General features: G+C 37.5%; 1 protein-coding gene across 1 annotated transcript in view; it reads left to right on the forward strand.

The window, feature by feature from the left end:
* The window catches only part of NXPH2 (neurexophilin 2), a 120014-nt gene extending 97350 nt beyond the window's left edge, over nucleotides 1–22664 (forward strand). The window contains exon 2 of the mRNA XM_070476261.1: nucleotides 20156–22664. Within this exon, the coding sequence (XP_070332362.1) occupies nucleotides 20156–20899 (744 nt within the window). The 3' untranslated portion in view covers nucleotides 20900–22664. The remainder of the gene's footprint in view (nucleotides 1–20155) is intronic.
* The last annotated feature ends 524 nt before the right edge of the window (nucleotides 22665–23188 follow it).

Genomic DNA, 23188 nt, shown 5'->3' on the forward strand with positions numbered 1-23188 from the left:
GCCAAAAAACAAAACATAGAGCAGAAACAATAATGTAACAAATTCAATAAAGACTTGAAAGAATGGTCCACATCAAAAAAAAAAAAATCTCAAGGGAAGTTTAACCAAGACATTTAGTCAGTATTGAAATTTATGTTGTGTTGTGGTTTAGTTGCTAAGCTGTGACTGACTCTTTTGCAACCCAATGGACTGTAGCCCCCCAGGCTCCTCTGTCCATGGGATGTCCCAGGCAAAAATACTGGAGTGATTGCTATTTCCTTCTCCAGGGAATCTTCCCGACCCAAGGATTGAACCCGCATCTCCTGCATTGGCAGTGGGTTCTTTACCACTGAGCCACCGGGGAAGCCCACTGAAATGATAGTGCTTTACGGGAAGGGTTGCACCTTTTTAGCAACATATGTTTACTAAGTATGTGTACTTTATTTTAGGCACCATGGTGAGACTTGTGTTTACAACAAAGGATAAGAAAATGTCCCTGTCTTTAAAGAATTCAGCCTAATGAAGGGAGACCAACGACTTTGGGTGCTATTATAGGAGTATAATGGTGGGGGGCCCAAAAGGAGAACACCCGAGTCCATCAGATTATCACAGATACTTTATGGAGGAGATGCTACCGTGAGCTATTTTGAGGCTGATAAGACTGCAACAATCATCTGTTACCACTGATTTCATGTTTGTTTTCAGATCCATATTACACTCACTCATGATGCTTTTAATAATAGTGGTTACACATGTGAACTCATGTATAATTGTAGAATGCATGTAAATAGCATAATTATCTCTTGCACATGTTGAGATTCTACAAAAGCTTACTTTAAGGGGAAAAGGTTCCGTATCTCTGAAAGTGTGAAAACACAGCTCTGAGTAATCAGAAGCTATTTAAAGACTCACAAGTCAGATCTTACAAAATTCACCAGGCCAGATACCTGATGGATGTGGTCTGACAAGAAATGGTTGCAAGGCAGAGCCTGGCCCACTGCCTGTGGTCTGGAACCAGCTCCTCATCGCAGGACTGTCCTGTTCGACCTTTCCCAGGACATCTGGACCAAGTGTGCCCAGAGGCGCTGAGGGGAGAGGGACAGAGGAGACTTTGATTTTGATCTTGCTTGCAAATGCTGGTAGATGCCAATAAAGAAGTCATAATTGATCCTAGCCAAGTATCAGATGACTGCAAAAGAAACCCCAGTATGTATGCCTGGCTGTGCCATTGTCAGCAAGGTACAGTTCCGGGGGCTGTGCAGACAGAAGGTGAGCCCGTAGGTCGGATGAGGAAGCGTTGTGGTCAGTTGAGTTCTAACAAAGAACTCGAGTCTTCTGACTCCTCTTCCAGCCTCTTGTTAACTGCTACCGCCACACTCATGAAGGCATCACCTCATGTTTTCCAAAATGCAGAACTGGTGCTGTATAATTTTCATGGTTCAATTAAAGTCAGCCTCTCTGTTAAGAAACTAGATGTACGAATAGTGAACTTCAGAGAGTCTGGGCTGAAGGTGGGGTCCTGTGAATTTTTATCAGCTTATAGGTATTAGATTGAGGTCATAGGAATGATGACCTCTTGAAAATAAGACAATTCTGTCTTTTTTTATAACATTGTATACATTAATTCTTTTAATAATTGCTACTTTTTCAAATATTATTTTTTAATATTTTGATTTAGGTTCATTTTCTTTTATCCAATTATCATTACTTATTATTTAGTTCCATTCCCCCCAACTTGTAACCCTTTTTTCTCCATTTCCATTGTCTTTCCTACTTGACTCCTTTACTGACTACATTTTATTTGAGATGTAAAGCATTTTCCAAAATGGCCTGTTTGAAACCCAAAGATGTAAAAAGGTGTGAAAAGTCCAGGATACTCTACATTGCCAGTCAGATTTTTTAAGTTTTTTTTTAATTATGGTAAAAGTCACATAATAGAAAGCATTCTATTTTAACCATATTTAACTATGCATTTCGGTGGCCCTAAGTACATTCACATTGTTGTGCAACTCATCCGTCTCCCCAATTTGTCACCTTCTTAAACCGAAACTCTGTCCTCACGAAACAGTAACTCTCCAAACCCCCCCTCCCCATTCACCCCTACCCCCGGCCCCTGGCATCTACCAGCGTACTTTCTGACTCTGGGGTATTTGTGCCAGTCACATATATGTATTCAGTTGCTACTAGACACTTAGTGTGACTCAAGCACTATGATGAGTGCTGGAGACATAGAGCTAAGGAAGATACAGAAGCTGCCATCAAGCAAAATACAATACAAAATACAATATAGTATTTTCCTCAGAAATAAAGATAATATATGACATATTATTTATATTACATAGAGAGAAAATATGAATAAATATTAAAATATTAGCAATTGCTGACTTTAATTTTCCTCAGTTTTCTTAGCTTCATTTTCTAAAGTAAACTTACTCTTTTAATGATAAAAAATTGTATTTCTATTATTTTATTTTTATTGTATTATTATTTATATTACATTGCTCAAGCTTTTTTATATGTCAAATATATTACAGTATTAGTGTGGAAAGAGCAGTTACTTGATACGAAAGACCTGATTTCTAAACTTATTGCTGCCTCTCAATGTTTAGACTTTGGACAAGTCTCTTAAATTCTCTAAGGCTACAGGGACTCTATAATTCTCAGTATAAAAGTCAGGAATGATTATTGCAAAACATAATTTTGTCACAATTACCTGCTTCATATACACAAGCAATATACATTGGCTTTTTTATTAAGTAAGTGTTTTATACTGATATTGATCTTACAAAACATACTTATATTGGGTCATCATAAAGCACCACATTTATGTAGGAGCCTGTAAAAATCTCCAACAGACTATGATTGTTTACATTTAATTAAAATATCACACTCTATATCTAAGACAATTTGAAAAATATTTAAACTTACTGAATTGTCATGTTAGATGCAAGATGTAATCAATAAGTGCTGACATTTTGAACTGGAAAAAAAAAAATCAACTGATTGGCAATGTTTACCATATCTACAAAATATCTTCATCACAGCACCTGGAATTTGCACCTAGTGTTTGAACATGCAGTACTAGCATTCCAAATTGGAAATTAAAACTGCCCATCACAGGCAGTATGTGCTAATTGCTAGGTTATTGGTAACTGAAGACTGAAATATCAAATGGATATGATGGTAAAGTACAAAGTCATACACACTGCACCTCTCCGAAGCCCTGCCCCATCCACCCTCCCATCTGTCCACGTTTCCTCATCCTGCATTGAAGCTGCTTAGGCTGTCGTAAATACAGTATCTGCCATTTCCACTTCTCCGTTCACTGCTCTTTCTTCTGTTGCAACTTTCTTTTTCAAATGCCGACTTTTAGGGGTCAAAAAACAGGTGCATGTTGTCTCTCCCAGGCCATTATATTTTAGGGTTATTTTTGTGTCCCTATCATAGAAAGCCCTTCTCTCTCACTGAAGAGTTGGACAGGGCATCTGAAGACAAAGGGGTGAAAAAAAAGACAGTGCCACTTACCATGCTGAGCCATTTATTCCTAAACAGAGAAAGGATTGTTTCTATTAGATGGTCAAAAGAGTACCTTTTTTGACTTTGCAAAACTCGAGTTAAATGAGATTGCACTCTGACTCTGTTTTACTTGGGACCTGTGGCTGTAGCCTAGTATTTAGCAGCCCCCTACCACAGGGCGTTTTACCATTCACTTCTAATCTGTTTGTAATTTGTTAAAGAGCCCTTTTTATGCAGCTTGCAAATACAAAATGAAATCTTTTTCTTCCACATCATTTCTTTTTTTAATTTTTTTATTGCAATATCATTGATTTACAATTTTGTGTTAGTTTCTGGTATACAGCAAAGTGATTCAGTTATATATGTTAATATGTATATAATATGTATTCTTTTTCAGATTCTTTTTCATTATAAGTTGTTACAAAGTGTTGAGTATAGTTCTGTATATACTGTAGGTCCTTGTTGGTTATCTATTTTATATATAATAGTATACATCTGTTAATCCCAAACTCCTAATTCATTCCTCCCCTCCTCTCCACTTTGGTAACCGTAGAAAACTTTGTTTTCTATGTCTGTAGGTCTGTTTCTGTTCTGGATTTAAGTTCATTTGTATCAGCTTTTTAGGATTCTACGTATAAGTGATATTATATTTGTCCTTCTCATTCTGGCTTCCATCACTTAGTATCACACCATTTCTTTGAAATGTTTACAGAAATTATGGTATATGCATGCACACATGCGTTTTTACACATGATAGTTCTGCATGTCAGGATGTGTGCTTGTGTGTAAGATTTTTTGCAGAGGTTATGTCATTGATTTTCCAGATTACTGTCTTCAAGATAAAATAAGAATTGCCATATTTAACCCTAGCAATAAAACTACTGCCAAGCATTGCAATCTAGCTTTTTGGCTCTTACGGCTAAGATTTCTGTCTTCACATTTATGTTTCCTGTTAGTTCCTGTATCAATTTAGAAAAATGTAAAGGGCAGCTATTAAAAGATATCTGGAAGGTAAAATGAATTTGCTACTCTCAGCACTAAGGTTGTCCATTGTTTAGCTTTGTTCTCTTAAGCAATCATTTGTTTTTCAACTTGCAAAATGAATTTTGAAACACTGCCACACTATGACACAAATATTAATAGATACAATTAATACATTGATACATGTTTGATTTTGTCATTCTTCATCCCCTTTATGTCATTCTTCTTTTAATCTGCTATGACAGTTCTGTAATGGAGCCCCAGAAATATGATTTGAGGGCAAGCCATATTACTAATCATCAATACAGCGTTCTTTGTTGTCCAGAAATACGTGTTCTTTTGTCAGCAGGGATGATAGTCTGCAAAATTTCTACCCAGAGAAAATGCTTTCCAAGATTTGTTTACAAGGAGAAAATTTAATGGGAAGCTAAGTTTGATCATAACAGAGTTTTTTTTTTCCTTCCTGCTGAGCAGATCGTTGTTTTATTTTAACTACAGGATGTGGGACAGAATTGTTAAAGCAGTCCAATTATATAAGCTATATATATATATATATATATATATATATATATATATATATATACATATACATGTATATATATATATACAACATAAAGGAAGCCTTAGATCACGTTTCGTTACTTGTTCTACAGTTGTTCAGCTAGCATGGGATCTGCCGGCCACCTCTACACTGTATAACACTGGTCACTTTGGGGGTTCCTAGCTTGAACTGATACCCCCAGTGAAATAATTAATGGCTAGCTATCCAGAGTGCATCAGGAACAACGTGATAAACAGATCCATTAAACAAACCAGTTATTCTTCCAAACTGGCACTTAGCGATGATTGTCTCTGTGGAAAAAAAAAAAAGTTAATAAATTCTTTCAGGATATCCAAGTGGAGCAAGACAGCTGTCTTTAAAAATATTTGTATATATCTGTATCAATTTATCTCTAGTAACATCTGCCAGTCATGTTATCAAGGAAAAGCAAACCCTGCCAGCTTGATATAAATTCACAAGTTTGGAGCATTCAGTTTATTCTGCTTGATCCTGGAAAACCATACATTTTTTTCTTTGACAGACAGAGGACTATGTATTTTTGATGTACTATAGAATAGTTAAGGGGGTGGCCTTCTTGTTAATGGTAGATGATCTTTTCAATCTATCCTTGGTAAGTTATTTCTATTATGGCAAGCATGTCACAGAAAACTAGTATGGTTATAAATACCTTATATTCAGTATAAACACCAAAAACTGAAAACATCCACTTGAGGTATAGATGCCTCTTCTGTGCTCTGATTACTGGGAAAAAAAAAAAAAATTCAGTTGTTGTGTTTTATCTTTCATTTAGAGTATTCATCAGTTCTTGTGAAAATCATAGATATAAGCCAGATTTGTTGTCTATTAACATATCATAACACACCCATAAACATGCAGACAAGCTACATTATTCAAAATGTTATTTACCTAGAACCTATATGGTTCATTATCAGGAAACACTAATATACATTGTAATAATTATATAAGATAATAGAAAAGGGTTATACCACAATTATGGCAAAGGTTTGACTGTCTCAGAGCCCAAAAATATCTATTATAACCTTTAACAGCTCTTAGGAGATTTAAGGGTGAAACACAAGGCTACTCGGGCTGCCACCCTGAGCACAAGACCTCCAAGTCAGAAATTTAGCACTGACTGATCCTTGGACCCTATTTATCAGTAGGAGAAGTGTACATGTACTTTCAATTATAAGATGAATAAGTCCTGATTGAAATTTACTAAGAACCCTTTCTTAAGGGTTCTCACTCTCAAAAAAGGAGGGGGTAACCATGTGAGGGGATGGGTGTGTTAATTTAATTACTTGATGATAGGAATCCTTTCACAATGTAAACATGTTGTACAGTTTAAATATATTACAATTTTATTTGTCAATTATACCTCAATAAAGCTGGAAAAGAAAAGAAAAAATGAGTCTTTGACTAGGAAAAATATAACTATTCTCTTATAATGTTATCACACTCTCATTAGTAATTATAAACAAATCAATATACAATTTGGAACTAGGTAAAGAAGAATATAAATACCAAGATCGATTCATTTCCTTGTCATGAATTCATTCATTTTCAATGATCAATGAATACATCTTGGGTTTAATTTTTCTCATCAAAATAAAACTCAATTCTGCTCACGCTTTGCTCTGTTGCCTCACTGTTTAAGACTAGTGCCACCTGCTCGATGTATCTATATCTATCTGTATATATACATATTATATAAACACATATTTCAGATGCTCATGACAACTATGTCAGTGGGATGTTATTTATGATGATTTATGTAAAGTTTGTTTTCCTTCAGTTAACTTCAGTTGCTCAGTCATGTCCGACTCTGCACCCCATGGACTGCAGCACACCAGGCCTCCATATTCATCACCAACTCCCAGAGTTTACTCAAACTCATGTCCATTGAGTCGGTGATGCCATCCAACCATCTCATCCTCTGGGTCTTCCCAAATGAGGCAGTTCTTTGCATCAGGTGGCCAAAGTATTGAAGTTTCAGCGTCAGCATCCATCCTTCCAATGAATATTCAGGACTGATATCCTTTAGGGTGAACTGGATGGATCTCTTTGCAGTCTAAGGGACTCTCAAGAGTCTTCTCCAACACCACAGTTCAAAAGCATCAATTCTTCTGTGCTCAGCTTTCTTTAGAGTCCAACTCTTACATCCACACATGACTATTGGAAAAAACGTAGATTTGACTAGACCGAACTTTGTTGGCAAAGTAATGTCTCTACTTTTTAATATACTGTCTAGGTTGGTCATAACTTTTCTTCTAAGGATTAAGCATCTTCTAATTTCATGGCTGCAGTCACCATCTGCAGTGATTTTGGAGCCCAAGAAAATAAGTCTGTCACTGTTTCCCCATCTATTTGCCATGAAGTGATGGGCCCAGATGCCATGATTTAGTCTTCTGAATGTTGAGTTTTAAACCAATTTTTTCACTCTTCTCTTTCACTTTCATCAAGAGGTTCTTCTTCACTTTCTGCCATAAGGGTGGTGTCAACTGCGTATCTGATGTTATTGGTATTTCTCCTGACAATCTTGATTCCAGCTTGTGCTTCATCCAGCCCAGCCTTTCTCATGATGTACTCTGCATATAAGTTAAATAAGCAGGGTGACAATACACAGCCTTGACATATTCCTTTCCCAATTTGGACCCAGTCTGTTGTTCCATGTCCAGTTTTAGCTGCTGCTTCCTGACCTGCATACAGATTTATCAAGAGGTAGGTCAGGTGGTCTGGTATTCCCATCTCTTTCAGAATTTTCCAGAATCTGTTGTGATCCACACAGTCAAAGGCTTTGGCATAGTCAATAAAGCAGAAGTAGATATTTTTCTGGAACTCTTTTGCTTTTTCGATGATCCAGCAGATGCTAGCAATTTGATCTCTGGTTCCTCTGCTTTTTCTAAAACCAGCTTGAACATCTGGAAGTTCACGGTTCACGTATTGCTGAAGCCTGGCTTGGAGAATTTTGAGCATTTCTTTACTAGTGTGTGAGATGAGTGCAATTGTGCGGTAGTTTGAGCATTCTTAGGCATTGTCTTTCTGTGGGATTTGAATGAAAACTGATCTTTTCCAGTCCTGTGGCCACTGTTGAGTTTTCCAAATTTGCTGACATATTAAGTGCAGCACTTTCACAGCATCATCTTTTAGGATTTTTTTTTCCATTTATTTTTATTAGTTGGAGGCTAATTACTTTACAACATTGCAGTGGTTTTTGTCATACAATGAATTAGCCATGGATTTACATGTATTCCCCATCCCGGTCCCCCCTCCCACCTCCCTCTCCACCCCATCCCTCTGGGTCTTCCCAGTGCACCAGGCCCGAGCACTTGTCTCATGCATCCAGCCTGGGCTGGTGATCTGTTTCACCCTAGATATACATGTTTCGATGCTGTTCTCTTGAAACATCCCACCCTCGCCTTCTCCCACAGAGTCCAAAAGTCTGTTCTACACATCTGAGTCTCTTTTTCTGTTTTGCATATAGAGTTATCGTTACCATCTTTCTAAATTCCATATATATGTGTTAGTATACTGTAATGGTCTTTATCTTTCTGGCTTACTTCACTCTGTATAATGGGCTCCAGTTTCATCCATCTCATTAGAACTGATTCAAATGAATTCTTTTTAATGGCTGAGTAATATTCCATGGTGTATATGTACCACAGCTTCCTCATCCATTCATCTGCTGATGGGCATCTAGGTTGCTTCCATGTCCTGGCTATTATAAACAGTGCTGCGATGAACACTGGGGTGCACGTGTCTCTTTCAGATCTAGTTTCCTCGGTGTGTATGCCTAGAAGTGGTATTGCTGGGTCATATGGCAGTTCTATTTCCAGCTTTTTAAGAAATCTCCACACTGTTTTCCATAGTGGCTGTACTAATTTGCATTCCCACCAACAGTGTAAGAGGGTTCCCTTTTCTCCACACCCTCTCCAGCATTTATTGCTTGTAGACTTTTGGATAGCAGCCATCCTGACTGGCGTGTAATGGTACCTCATTGTGGTTTTGATTTGCATTTCTCTGATAATGAGTGATGTTGAGCATCTTTTCATGTGATCTTTTAGGATTTAAAACAGCTCAACTGGAATTCCATAACCTCCACTAGCTTTGTTCATAGTGATGCTTCCTAAGACCCACTTGACTTCACATTCCAGGATGTCTGGCTCTAGGTGAGTGATCACACCATCGTGATTATCTGGGTCATGAAGTTCTTTTTGTATAGTTCTCCTGTGTTTTCTTGCCACCTCTTCTTAATATCTTCTGCTTCTATCAGGTCCATACCATTTCTGTCCTTTATTGTGCCCATCTTTGCATGAAATGTTCCCTTGGTATCTCTGTTGTTCTTGAAGAGATCTCTAGTATTTCCCATTCTATTGTTTTCCTCTTTCTTTGCGTTGATCGCTGAGGAAGTCTTTCTTATCTGTCCTGCTAATTCTTTGGAACTCTGCATTCAAATGGGTATCTCTTTCCTTTTCTCCTTTGGTTTTCGCTTCTCTTCTTTTCAAAGCTATTTGTAAGACCTCCTCAGACAGTCATTTTGCTTTTTTGCATTTCTTTTTCTTGGGGATAGTCTTGATCACTGTCTCCTGTTCAATGTCATGAACCTCTGTCCATAGTTCTTCAGGCACTCTGTCTATCAGATCTAATCCCTTGAATCTATTTCTCACTTCCACTGTATAATCATAAGGGATTTGATTTAGGTCATACCTCAACGGTCTAGTGACTTTCCCTACTTTCTTCAATTTCAGTCTGAATTTGGCAATAAGGAGTTCATGATCTGAGCCACAGTCCACTCCCAGTCTTGTTTTTCTGGCTCTGTAGAGCTTCTCCATCTTTAGCTGCAAAGAATATAATCAATCTGATTTTGGTATTGACCATCTGGTGATGTCCATGTGTAGAGTCTTCTCCTGTGTTGTTGGAAGAGGGTGTTTGCTATGACCAGTGTGTTCTCTTGGCAAAACTCTATTAGCCTTTCTCCTGCTTCATTCTGTACTCCAAGGCCAAATTTGCCTGGTATTCCAGGTTTTTCTTGACTTCCTACGTTTGCATTCCAGTCCCCTATAATGAAAAGGACATCTTTTTTGGGTGTTGGTTTTAGAAGGTCTTGTAGGTCTTCATAGAACCGTTCAAATTCAGCTTCTTCAACATTAGTGGTCAGGACATAGACTTGGATTACTGTGATATTGAATGGCTTGCCTGGAAACGAACAGCGATCATTCTGTTGTTTTTGAGACTGCATCCAAGGACTGCATTTCGGACTCTTTTGTTAACTCTGACGGCTACTCCATTTCTTCTAAGGGATTCTTGCTACTCCATCCTTCTTCTAAAATATAATGGTCATCTGAGTTAAATGCACACATTCCAGACCATTTTAGCTTGCTGATTCCTAAAATGTTGACATTCACTCTTGCCATCCCGTTTGACCTCTTCCAATTTGCCTTGATTCATGGACCTAACATTCCAGGTTCCTATACAGTATTGCTCTTTACAGCATCGGACTTTGCTTCCATCACCAGTCACATCCACCACTGGGTATTGTTTTGCTTTGGCTCAGTCTCTTCATTCTTTCTGGAGTTATTTCTCCACTGATCTCCAGTAGCATATTGGGCATCTACCAACCTGGGGAGTTCCTTTCACTGTCCTATCCTTTTGCCTTTTCATACTGTTCATGGGGTTCTTAACCCAAGAATACTGAAGTGGTTTGCCATTCCCTTCTCCAGTGGACCACATTTTGTCAGACCTCTCCACCATGACCTGTCTGTCTTGATGTTCTTTTCCTTAATTTCCTGTAAATCACATTAAGGCAGGCACTTTATCTACCTTGTTCAGCAGTATGTTCTCAGTGCCCAGGGCACAGATGCTGTACCTAAAAGGCATGTGATAGATACATGTTAAATCAGTGATTAAAGATGAATGCATTCAAAAGATATGCACACCCTAATGTTCATAGCAACACTATTCACAGTAGCCAAGGCATGAAAACAACCTAAATTTCCATCAACAGATGAATGGATAAAGAAGATATGGTGTATATTTATATAATATGTATATATATATGTATGTATGTATGTATACAAACATACATACATAATGGCATATTACTCAGCCATAAAAAAGAATAAATAATACCATTTTCAGCAACATGGATGAATCTAGAAATTATCCTACTAAGTGAAGTAAATCAGAAAGAAACAAATACCATATCAGTTACAAGTGGAATCTAAAATATGGCACAGATGAACTATTTTACAAAATATACAGACTCACAGACATAGAAAACAACGTTATGGTTACCAAAGTGGAAGGTTGGGAGGGGTTAACAGATACACACTACTATATATAAAAGAGATAAATAACAAGGTCCTGCTGTATAGTACAGGGAACTGTATTTGATATATTGTAATAAACCTATGGGGTTTCCCAGGCAGCTCAATGGTAAAAGAATCCAACTGTAGTGCAGGAGATGCAGGAGACACGGGTTGAGTCCCTTGATTGGGAGGATCCCCTAGGGGACTGCATGGCAACCCACTCCACTATGCTTGCCTGGAGAATCCCAGGGACAAAGGAGCCTGGAAGCCTACAGTCCATAGAGTTGCCAAGAGTCAGACATGACTGAAGCAACTGAGCATGCACACATTCATGCAATAAATCTATAATGGAAAAGAATCTGAAAAATTATACATTACATATATTATGTATATATATACATTATATATTATTATATAATATACATTACATATATACATATACACATTATATATTATATAATATACATTACATATATACATATATATATTATATATTATTATACAATATATATTATATATACATTATATATTATTATATAATATACATTATATACATTATATTATTATATAATATGCATTATATATACATTAGATATTATTATATAATATACATATATATACATTATATATATTATATAAAACTGATTCACTTTATAATACTTGAAACCACACAATATTGTTAATCAGCTATAATTCAATTTAACAAAAAAAGAGAACACATGAATTTGTGACCAAAGTTCCTGACCCCCTCACTTCTCCCCTGGATTACACAGTGTTTGTTACAGATGTTCCTGGGCATGGACCACTTCACTCTAGCTCACTTTCTACCTCAAAGCCTCCTCTGTCTCCTTAAAATGCAACTCCAGCCTTGCAAGTGAAGAGTCTATGGGGCCAAATAAAATGTGTCAGTTAGAACTGATAAACACTGGAGTAGAACAGCAAAACTGGTTTTCTTATTTCATCCACAGGTATTTCTTCAGATAATAAAAACACCCCTCTGTTGGGACTGCAGTAGGATAGAGTATCCTGAACTGATAATAGCATCGTGTACATTGAACAGAATTTGAACCCCATAAGCTCACATTTTAAATGCCTTTCACTTCCTTGGTATTACTCATGGGTGTAGACAAGTCATCTCCTCCTCCTCTTCTCCCCACCCCCACACCCCGTCACGTGCAGTTTAGGACCCATCTCCACATTCAGTGACAGAGAAGAAGCAAAGCTATCACAATGATGGATATATAGATGTAGCGTAGCATAGCATGCATGCTCAGTCATGTCTGACTCTGTGACCCCATGGACTGTAGCCCACCAGCCTCCTCTGACCATGGGATTATCCCAGCAAGAATACTGGAATGGATTGCCATTTCCTACTCCAGGGGATCTTCCCAACCCAGGAATCGAACCTATTTCTCTTGTATCTCCTGCCCTGGCAGGCAAATTTTACCACTGCACCACCTGGGAAGCCCATGTAGAAGATGATTATCCCATAATTATGGAAAAGGTCTGACTGTCTCAGATCCCAAGGGAACCCTGGTAATGGTCATGGCCCCACAGCACCCAGCTTACTGTGAAGAACACTGCTTTGTGAGGCTTTGCTTAGTTTCAACCTCTTCATCCACCTGCAAAGAAAGCCCCATGCAAATGCTGATACTGACTCATTGGATGTATACAGTCAAGTACAATAGATCTGATCCAAAACTGAGGAGAATATCTGAATCTAATACATTAAGCAGGTAATTCCAATTCCATGTGAGCTATTTATAGACTAAGCTCTTTATTGAATTATCAATTATCTAAATGAGCACCATTTTTAAGAAATAAATACTAAATGAATGTGAAATAACAACAATAATAATTGATGATGACAGACATAGCACATAATAGTGCCAGAATAATGTATAAATAGTATAGGAATTCCTAAGCAACTCTGAGGTTACTTGAGAGAATTCAGTGATGCAGTTAAGGGTTACAAATTGAAATGCTTGAATTCCTGACTTTAAAAACAAAAAATCAATCCTAAACCAAGTCCCACTGAATTAAATGTAAATTAGACTAAGCTTACGATAACAAAAATGTACAAGCCTTGTGAGAATTCTGAAAGCGAAACTTAAAAAGATTTTCTCTGCCTGAATCAGAGATTAACATGAACAGTGATTAAGTCTTGTTGCTAGAGAGTACCCTTGAAGGGATGAAAATGGTACCTTATTTCTGTGTTCTTCCTCCTCAAAGCCTACTCTTATCATAAGAAAGACATCAGACAAACTCAAACTGAAAGGCCTAGCCAGTGCTCCTTGGAATGTTCAAGGTCACCAAAAACAAGGAACAACTGAGAAATGGTCACAGCCAAGCTTAACAATTCATGATGACCAAATATAATGTGGGACCCTAGATGGGATCTCGGAACTTATAAAGGACATTAAGGAAAAATGAAGGAAATCTGAATAAAGCATGGACTTTAGTTAGCAATAAGGTGTAAGTATTGGATCTTTGGGCTTCTCAGGTCACACTAGTGGTAAAGAACCTGCCTGGCAATGCAGGAGACATAAGAGACACAGGTTTGATCCCTGGGTCAGAAGATCCCCTGGAGGAGAGCAAGGCAGCCCACTCCAGCCTTCTTGCCTGGAAAATCCCATGGAATGAAGAGTCTGGCAGGCTACCATCCATAGGGTCACAGAGTCAGACATGACTGAAGTGGATGAGCATGCAAGCATGTGTTGGATCTTTAGTTGTAACAAGTGTAAGATATATAAGATGTTAATAATATAGGAAACTAGGTACAGGGTATTATAACTCTGTACCACACAACTGTCCAGTAAACTAAAACTATTCTAATATAAAATGTTTTCCTGAAAAATACATAACAGATATATTTTTAAAAGATCTTCTGATATAGTATTTGCAGAGAAAGATGCTTTTTAGCTTATAAATTATTTCCATAATTTGTGACAGTTCTCACATCTGCTACTATAAAATTCATTGCAGCTTCTCTGCCTCTTGGGAAAAAAATGCATTTAATTATCAGTGAAATTCAACTCCAGCTTGCTATGATGAATGATTTGAACCTGTCAACTTTTTTTTCTCCCTAAAAACAAAAGAAATGAAAGGAAAGACAGTCTTCCTCCTTTACTTCCTTCCTTCCACCTGCTTCATTTAATTGATGAAAGTTTGAGCTTTTATTAATCTTTTTGAGCTCCTCTGTAAGATGCAGAAAAAGCTAATATGATATCATTGTATCTAGCTAATGTGTGTGCTTTGTGAAATTGATACACCCTGCCAAGACATAAATTACTTAAGCTTTGATAAATGTGTTGAAATCAGGGAATGTTCAAACAGATAAAGCACACCAATTCCTCTTTTTCTCCCTTTTTTAAACTCCATTTCATGCGAGCAGTTAAATGTTTTTGCATTATTATTGTAATATGATGGGACAAAAGACAGCCATGATATTGATAGTAGCATAGAGAACCCCAGCAAGTACAAAAGCAGTGGGGGATACAGCCTTGTGTTTTGCAGATAACATCTAACAACCTTGCCTTGGACAGACTGGTTTGCCAACAGGTTCAGATCCACCTCAGTCCTCTCCCAGCGTGTTGTATCACTGAAATTGTCTACAGAGGAATGAGCGTCCTGCCAGACACTTGGCACTTTCAGATCCTTCGCTGACTCATTTGGTAGGCTGAAATCAAAGATCCACAAACACATTTTGTTAGCTAAGAATGCTCATCTGTCCCTGTGATCTGGGTATGACTCAGATGTCAGTGAGACTGGAAGCGCGAAGAAGCATTTGATTGATGCTCTAGGGTTGATTTCTATGCGTTAATTTATCCTATGGCACTGAAAAAGTTGCTTGATTGATCACTAATCAGTTCCCTGGAGACCTGAGAATCCATATCATCTTTTGAAGATAATTTTTGAATAGGAGGCATGGAACTATCCATTGGATAATGTAAGACCCATCAGTCTCTGAGTGTCTTTTGCCAGAGGTTGGGCTCAGTAATTTCTATCCATTTTTTAAATTTAGTCCTTACAATCAACCAACAAAGAAGGTATAGGTGAGAAAATTGGGGCTTATGTCAAGGGACAATGAGGTCATCAGGCAGCAAATCCTATCCTTTTTCTACCATGCTGCTTCCATATTGGGAGTATATTGGATGAGTGTGGGCGGGATTGTGGTTCATTCAAATCACAGTCATCCCTGAGTAGGTCTTTTGAGGTTAAGCATGAGCCTTGGGAACTTGGTCACACAACTATCTATGTAGACCTGTTTAGGAGAGGATGTCTTCTCAGTAGTGATGCACACATTTAAGCAGCATTCTAGGGAGAAGGCTGAACAAGTTATACCCCAGGGAGAGGAAGTTGGGAGAAGAGGTACAACTAGCAGCTTTTTAAGACAACTAGAAATATATTTGTTTTTTTAATTACACTCTTCTACCTACATACATCATCATCATCCAATAACTTTTTGAAATTTGAGTTTAGATTTGGAAAACAGTACTTGTAAGAACTGTCCATACATTTTAGAGTAATAAATAAGTTGAAGAAGTGAAGTGAAGTTGCTCAGTCATGTCCGACTCTTTGCAACCCCATGGACTGGAGCCTACGAAGTTTCTCCATCCATGGGATCTTCCAGGCAAGAATATTGGAGTGGGTTGCCATTACCCAGCTTTTCTCAATTTGTTTAATGTTGTCAAAGTAGAGTCTAGGGCAAAGCAAAAAAATTAAAAGATGCATACATCTGCTTTTTATCTAAGAAAGTGAAAATGAAGTCGCTCAGTCTGTCTGACTTTTTGCGACCCCATGGACTGTAGCCTACCAGTCTCCTCCCTCATGGGATTCTCCAGGCAAGAGTACTGGAGTGGGTTGCCATTTCCTTCTCCAGGGGACCTTCCCAACTCAGGGATCAAACCAGGGTCTCCCACATTCCAGGCATTAACCTCTGAGCCACCAGGAAACTTTTTATCTAAGGAATCCTCAATAACAGTTTTCACTGAAACAGAGGACAATTATAGATCTGTGCTTAAGAGTTAAATTGCATTATTTTTACATAGGCAAACCTTAAAATCAAAGGCAACTTGAGCAGATTTGAAAATAAAGAGTATTGTGTTAGAATATACTTTTTAAGACTCAAATTTCATTTTCAATTGTCATCTGTAGAATCTTTCCTGAAGAATAGAAGAGTGTTTATAAAAGCAAATAATTACATCTAATTTATCTGTTTGGTAAGTTTCGTCTTCTTTTTTTTTTTTCCCTTAGGGTGAGTCACCTATATTTGGGTCAAATTGTTACAACATCAGTTACTACAATGAAAATCTGTAGTATTTTTGAAAATTAACAAGCGACTTTTTGAGTAATTATTATCGAGTCATCTTAGAACTATCACATCAGAAGTCCTAGAGATGAGAGAAAGTGAAAGTGAAGTCGCTCAGTGGTGTCGACTCTTTGCGACCCCATGGGCTGTAGCCTACCAGGATCCTCAGTCCATGGGATTTTCCAGGCAAGAATACTGGAGTGGGTTGCCATTTCCTTCTCCAGGGGATCTTCCCGACCCAGGGATTGAACCCAGGTCTCCCGCATTGCAGGCAGACGCTTTACCATCTGAACTACCAAGGAAGCCCAAGGATCTCATAATGTCCATCTCACAATAGAACTCATCATATATTTTAAAATGCACCAATATCAGTTAGCCTGAGACTTTACATGATTGAAAACTTGTCACTGTACAATAAGTTTAATGTTGATAGGTTTTCAATAACAGAAAAAGGAGAAAATCAGGCAAAGCATCAAGAAAAATGACCCAAGCAGAAAAAACTCAGAAAAATGTGCAATGTGAAACAAGCATTTTAAGATAAAAAGAGCATATTGGTGCTGGTGGTACAGAGTGTTGTCATACTTATGCCAAAAAAAAAAAAAAAAAAGTGTTTTTGAATGGAAAACAGATCTTTATTCTACTAACACAGTATTAATTGGGAGCACTGCCCAGAGGTAAAGCATGTGGTAAAGAGTTCACCTGCCAATGCAGGAGACCCAAGAGACAGGGGTTTGATTCCTGAGTCAGAAGATCCCCTGGAGTAGAAAATGGCAACCTACTCCAGTATTCTTGCCTGAGAAATCCCATGGACAGAAGAGCCTGGCAGGCTGCAGTCCACGGGATCACAAAGAGTCGGATATGACTGACAGTCACTGTCTCTAGTGTGTATATGTTAGTCCGTGGGGTCCCAGAGAGTTGGACACAACTAAGCACTTGAGCACAAGCATATTGTGTATGAGTAAGAATTGAGGTGTTGTGTGTTTGTTTGTTTGTTTTTAAGCAAGCTAGAAGGGATTTATCGTATGAACGATAGGAAGAAAGACAGGAGTGAAGGAAGAGGTTAGGAAATTGGACAAATTGGGGAATAGAGATTAGGAAATTAAGTCCTTTAGTACCGGCCATTCTCAGGATTGATAGGTGTGGCTGTCAACATTGACCAAGCAAGGCACATCTCATGAAATATTGGAAAAAGGTGATAAATAATAATAGCAAGAATCATAATCACAGAGAAGAGAAACTGGACCTTGATCAACAAGGGGTTTCTTATCTGTCCATGTGTCCTTCACTGTCTCCTTGGAGAGAGGACAGGACAAGTCACTTGGACCAGGTTGCATTAGTTCTTAGCAAGCTCAAGTCCTATCTGTAGCTAGTACTGACTTCCATGGGCTATCTGACCAGTTGATCTCAATGAAGCTCTGTGCACATTGTAATGAAGAGTATTCAAAGTCAGAAAACTAGTAACAGTATCAGAAATACCCAGAATATTTTGAGCCAGAAATCCTGAGTAATGATCCTTCTTTTTCTGGTGACTATGCCAGTCCTTCAACACCAGGAGACAGAAAGAAGTATCGACTCAGGATGTGCGAGACCCTATGAATTCAGGTTTTCAAAACAATAAGAATGTGCAGAATATCAGTTTGCCCTTCTGCCAAACCTCAGTAATTTAAGTAGAGAAGAGAATTTTTGAAAATACTAGACACGAGTGGGAAAAGCCTTCGGGAATTAATCAAAGGGATCAATATATATTATGTGCCCCCTCCCCACCAAAGCAGAAAACAAAAAAGAAAAATACACACACACATTTAAGTCCTTGCATTCCTCCTCTAAAGTATTCAGGGACAAGGTATAGGTGAAAACAGTTCTCATGAAACTCTATTAGAACTTAAATTTTATGAATGTATAAAATATAATGTCATATTATTAAACTCTACCATATAGTCAAGTGCAATATTTACAATCCAAGCTATGCCAGTTTTTTTTTTTTTTTTCTCAAAACTGAATTGAAAGCAATAATTCTTGTGATAATCTGAGACTGGTTTTACCAGGTACTTCGCCAAGTTTGAAAGGGTTGGGGAAACAGTACATAAAAACAGCCCCACTTCCTTCTCATCCTTTTCATCACGCTGACAGTTTTCCAGAGAATCATTACCAGAGTGGTTTGTGCCATTAGAGATAAGAGGCTATCTGTGTTTCCATGAGAAACCTCTATTTTCCAGACTTTATAATTCATCTATAAATATCCACTCCAAGCAGCAATTTCATATATTATGAATCTGTCTCTCAAAATTCATATTGACTTAACTAAATGATTTTTAGAAACCATGAGGACTCTTACACTGCAAAGAGAGTTAAAAGAAAATCAAATGCAAATAAAGTACTGTGTTTCAGGGGGAATGATTTGAATCAAAATACTGTGCAATCCATAAAACACAGGCACATGATTCTTTCTTAGCAATCCTATCTTTCAGGGTATTATTCCGTTGTAATAAAATTTATTTATAAACAATTACTTAATTCAAAATATACATTTCCAATTTATTTCTGCTTCTATAAAGGCAGATAACTTGAAATTACATTTTTTCAACTAAATCTTTTATAGAACTCTATATTATTATTCATGCTACTTTTAATTACAGAATTTAAAATTGAACTACATCAAGTTATGAAATTATATGACATAAGCTTTTGAATATAATAATATGCTTGCTATCTACAAATATATTTTAAGAGTCTTATCAATATCTTATATTCATATGGTTTCTAGCTCCATGGTAGAAATCTCAGCTTACTAGAGTTATTTTCTACCTAAAAAAAAAAAGACCTTATAAATTGAATGTTTTTATCCAATAAGAGACCAAAAAATACTATATCCCCTGGTCTGGGAAGATAGAATTGTAAAGATTAGGAGACAGAGACTAAAGCCACATCAACCCATTAAAATGAAATGCAGTAATCCCTTGGTATCCATGGGGGATTGGTTTCAAGATCCCCTTGGCTACCAAAATCCAGGGATGTTTAAATTCCTTATATAAGATAGTTTAGTATTTGCATATGACCTATGCACATACTTCTGTATATTTTAAAACTTCTCTTGATTATTTATAATGCCTAATACTATGTAAATAGTTGCCAGAATGTGACAAATTCAAGTTTTGCTTTTTGGAAATTTCTGTGTTTGAGTTGGGGGCAGTTGGGATTTTTTGTTTAGTTTAATTTCAATTCAGTGTTGGCTGCATCCAGTAGATTCAGAACCTGCGTATACAAAGAACCAACTGTCCTCTCTTCCTAATCTCATCATTTCCATGTTTGTACTCACAGATTTATACTGCTCGAATGACATGGTGATTCTGTTATACTGCAGAGCCCAACTGTGTATGTGAAATGGTGTTTAGCAGGAAGCGAAATAATACTACAAGAATTGTCCCTGTGCTTTGGTTATGGTATGTGTGGACTCACAGCCCAACCTAAAGTATGTTTTTCTTTCTTCCTTTTGAACAGCTGTTTTGTGACAGTGAGAAGGTGGTGCATGCCACGGAGGGACTGGATTGGGAAGACAAAGATGCCGCAGGGACCCTGGTGGGTAACGTGGTGCACTCAAGGATCATCAACCCTCTGCGCCTGTTTGTTAAACAGTCTCCAGTCCCCAAGCCTGGACACTTGGCCTATGCAGACAGCATGGAGAACTTTTGGGATTGGCTGGCCAACATCACGGAGGTTCAGGAGCCATTGGCAAGAACTAAAAGGAGGCCGATAGTGAAAACAGGAAAATTTAAGAAAATGTTTGGATGGGGTGACTTCCATTCCAACATTAAAACTGTGAAACTCAACCTCCTCATCACGGGGAAAATCGTTGACCATGGAAATGGAACCTTCAGTGTTTATTTTCGACATAATTCCACCGGCCTGGGCAATGTTTCAGTGAGTTTGGTACCCCCCTCCAAAGTGGTGGAGTTTGAAGTTTCCCCACAGTCTACCTTGGAGACCAAGGAATCCAAATCTTTCAACTGTCGCATTGAGTATGAAAAAACAGATCGGGCCAAGAAGACCGCCCTGTGCAATTTTGACCCATCCAAGATCTGCTACCAGGAGCAGACTCAGAGCCACGTATCCTGGTTGTGTTCCAAGCCCTTCAAGGTCATTTGCATCTACATTGCCTTTTACAGTGTTGATTATAAACTTGTGCAAAAGGTCTGCCCTGACTACAATTACCATAGTGAGACTCCCTACTTATCTTCTGGCTGAATCTTCCCATGGCCAATAAAAAGGAAGGATAAATATATACTCAATTATTAATAGAACCACCAAGAACCAAGCTCAGCTCTCCATGGCAAAGGATCCCTTTTGTTTCTGGCAGTGAACCTTCATTCCCTATAAGGTTTTCAAATTTAAAAAAGAAAAAGAAACATCTTAAAAGTTGAAATGTGTTTGTTATGATCATAAGTACCTTAATCTAAACAGTCAAACTGTGTATGAAACCATCACTCTCTCATAAGACCTCTTTCTCCTGAGGCTGACTCCTTCAGCTATTCTTGTTTCTCTGAGTCGATGGTAGCAACATGGAAGAGGAAAGAACCAAATAATGCATGTGATAAACATTGCTCTTGAAATGAAACTGCCTTTGAAGTATGTTTTGGAAAGTTACCTTAAAAATAGCAGATCCAGTAAAGTAACTGAAAAGATTGTATTTGATAGATGAATCACATTTCTGACATTGAATTCTTTTTTATTGCTGTCTTTTTCCCCATGTCTGTGCTGTTAGTGATATGAGAGATGAAGGGGTAAAATGTGCTTCAAAACTCATGTGTGAAGTTACAATGCCACAGTGGAATGAAACACATTATTATCTGAGCTAGAGTTGAGTGGAGTGGGATTTAAACACTTACCCTTGGGTTGGTCACCATCCTTAGGATTCTTATCTGAGTAGTAATATTGGTATATTAAAAAAGCAAATCTGATTGTATTGTAAGTCAGTTCAACAATGATGACGATCAGGATGTTTTTAGATTATTTTGCCAGATTCAATGATGTGAGGTTGTCAAAAATATCACAACTCTGTTTTCCCCCTGTAACCTAATTCTATTCATTTGGTGGTATGCTTTTTGTATACCTGTGTAGAACAACTTTGAAATTGAGAGAAAGCAATTGTTTCCTAGGCTAGCTAGAATGGGAGAAAGATTGGAATTGGAAGGAGGAAATTCCAGGATGATGTATTCATTATTTCTAGCCTGTTAGATTAAGTTCTCCTTGCATTTAGCTATTTAAATGGGGGATCAGATTGTGGAAATAAAGAGTATATTTAAACAATGCTAATTATCATCGTGCTAATAACCAAGACACATGACTCCCTAGGCTTTTGGGATAACTTCCTAATGAATGTTGTCTCATAACAACATCCTCTTCATCTTCTCTGAGGGGGTCAGATGTCATCTGTGCCGTAGAACTGGATGATCTTCGAATTAGCATAGAGAGAGAATCTGGCTGACCAGTAAAAAAAATGTTTGTAGAACCTGGAAGATTCATGGAATGGTTACTCCTTTTATGATAGCCATCAACTTTTTTCCCCCTTCTTATCTGTAAAATATCAAAGTAAAACACTGAACTGACAGCTGAAGGAAGAACAAAATGCTCTTACTATAAAATGCTCTTACTACGTTGTTCAAAAAGCCAACAACTCTCGTCTCTATTTTGCATCTCTAGTCCTTTCCTTTTGCTGGTGATACCTGCACAGTGTTTGTTTTTGTCTTTTGTAAAAATTGTACTAGGCTTAGTGTGTGGTAGTACAGGCTTGAAATTTTTGCTCTGAGTTCATCGGGTGCTTTTGTAATTTTGTGGTTGATGTGAAATACTTTGAGACATCATTTTATTTTAACCTAGGAACAAGATCAAACTACTATTTATTGTAAAATATGTGGGAACCATATGTGTATATACACTTAGGTTTTCTGTGTACAGAGAAAAAGTATGTGTACACATTTCTATGTAAATAAAAAGAATTTCCTAAATCTGTCACATGACTTTAAGTTTTTGTTTTTTTAAAGATTGTTCTTGTTTCTTTTCTTCACACTGGTTTAGTGTGTGTGCTCGTGTGTGTATGCATCATCACCTGAGCATTCAGATCTTCCATATGTTCATATTAAACAGAGCAATTAGGCCATGGAGCTTATAAAGCAGAGGAAAATAATAATCCATACAAACCACTTGGCACATAGCTTGTGTCTAGTAAGAATTCTGTGAGCTTCCTTTAAGATTTATTATTACAAATGAGAGGTGATTTTAAATTGTCTAATGTTCAAAAGTTGAGTGATATAAACACTATATCTATATAAGGAAAAAAACACTAAATCAGTTTGCACAATTCTTAGATTTTAGCAGGATTTGTGGAATTAAAAAATAAAGAAAGAAAGTTCCTCAGGCATGTTTTTTAATTGGCGTAGAACATATGCCACATGTATTTTTTAGACATAATTTCATTTCAGAGCCTACATAATTGTCAGTAATGGTGCTTGGCACAATATAAATCAGATCCCATTT

The sequence above is a fragment of the Odocoileus virginianus genome, chromosome 13 (assembly GCF_023699985.2).
Source record: "Odocoileus virginianus isolate 20LAN1187 ecotype Illinois chromosome 13, Ovbor_1.2, whole genome shotgun sequence".
Lineage (NCBI taxonomy): Eukaryota > Metazoa > Chordata > Mammalia > Artiodactyla > Cervidae > Odocoileus > Odocoileus virginianus.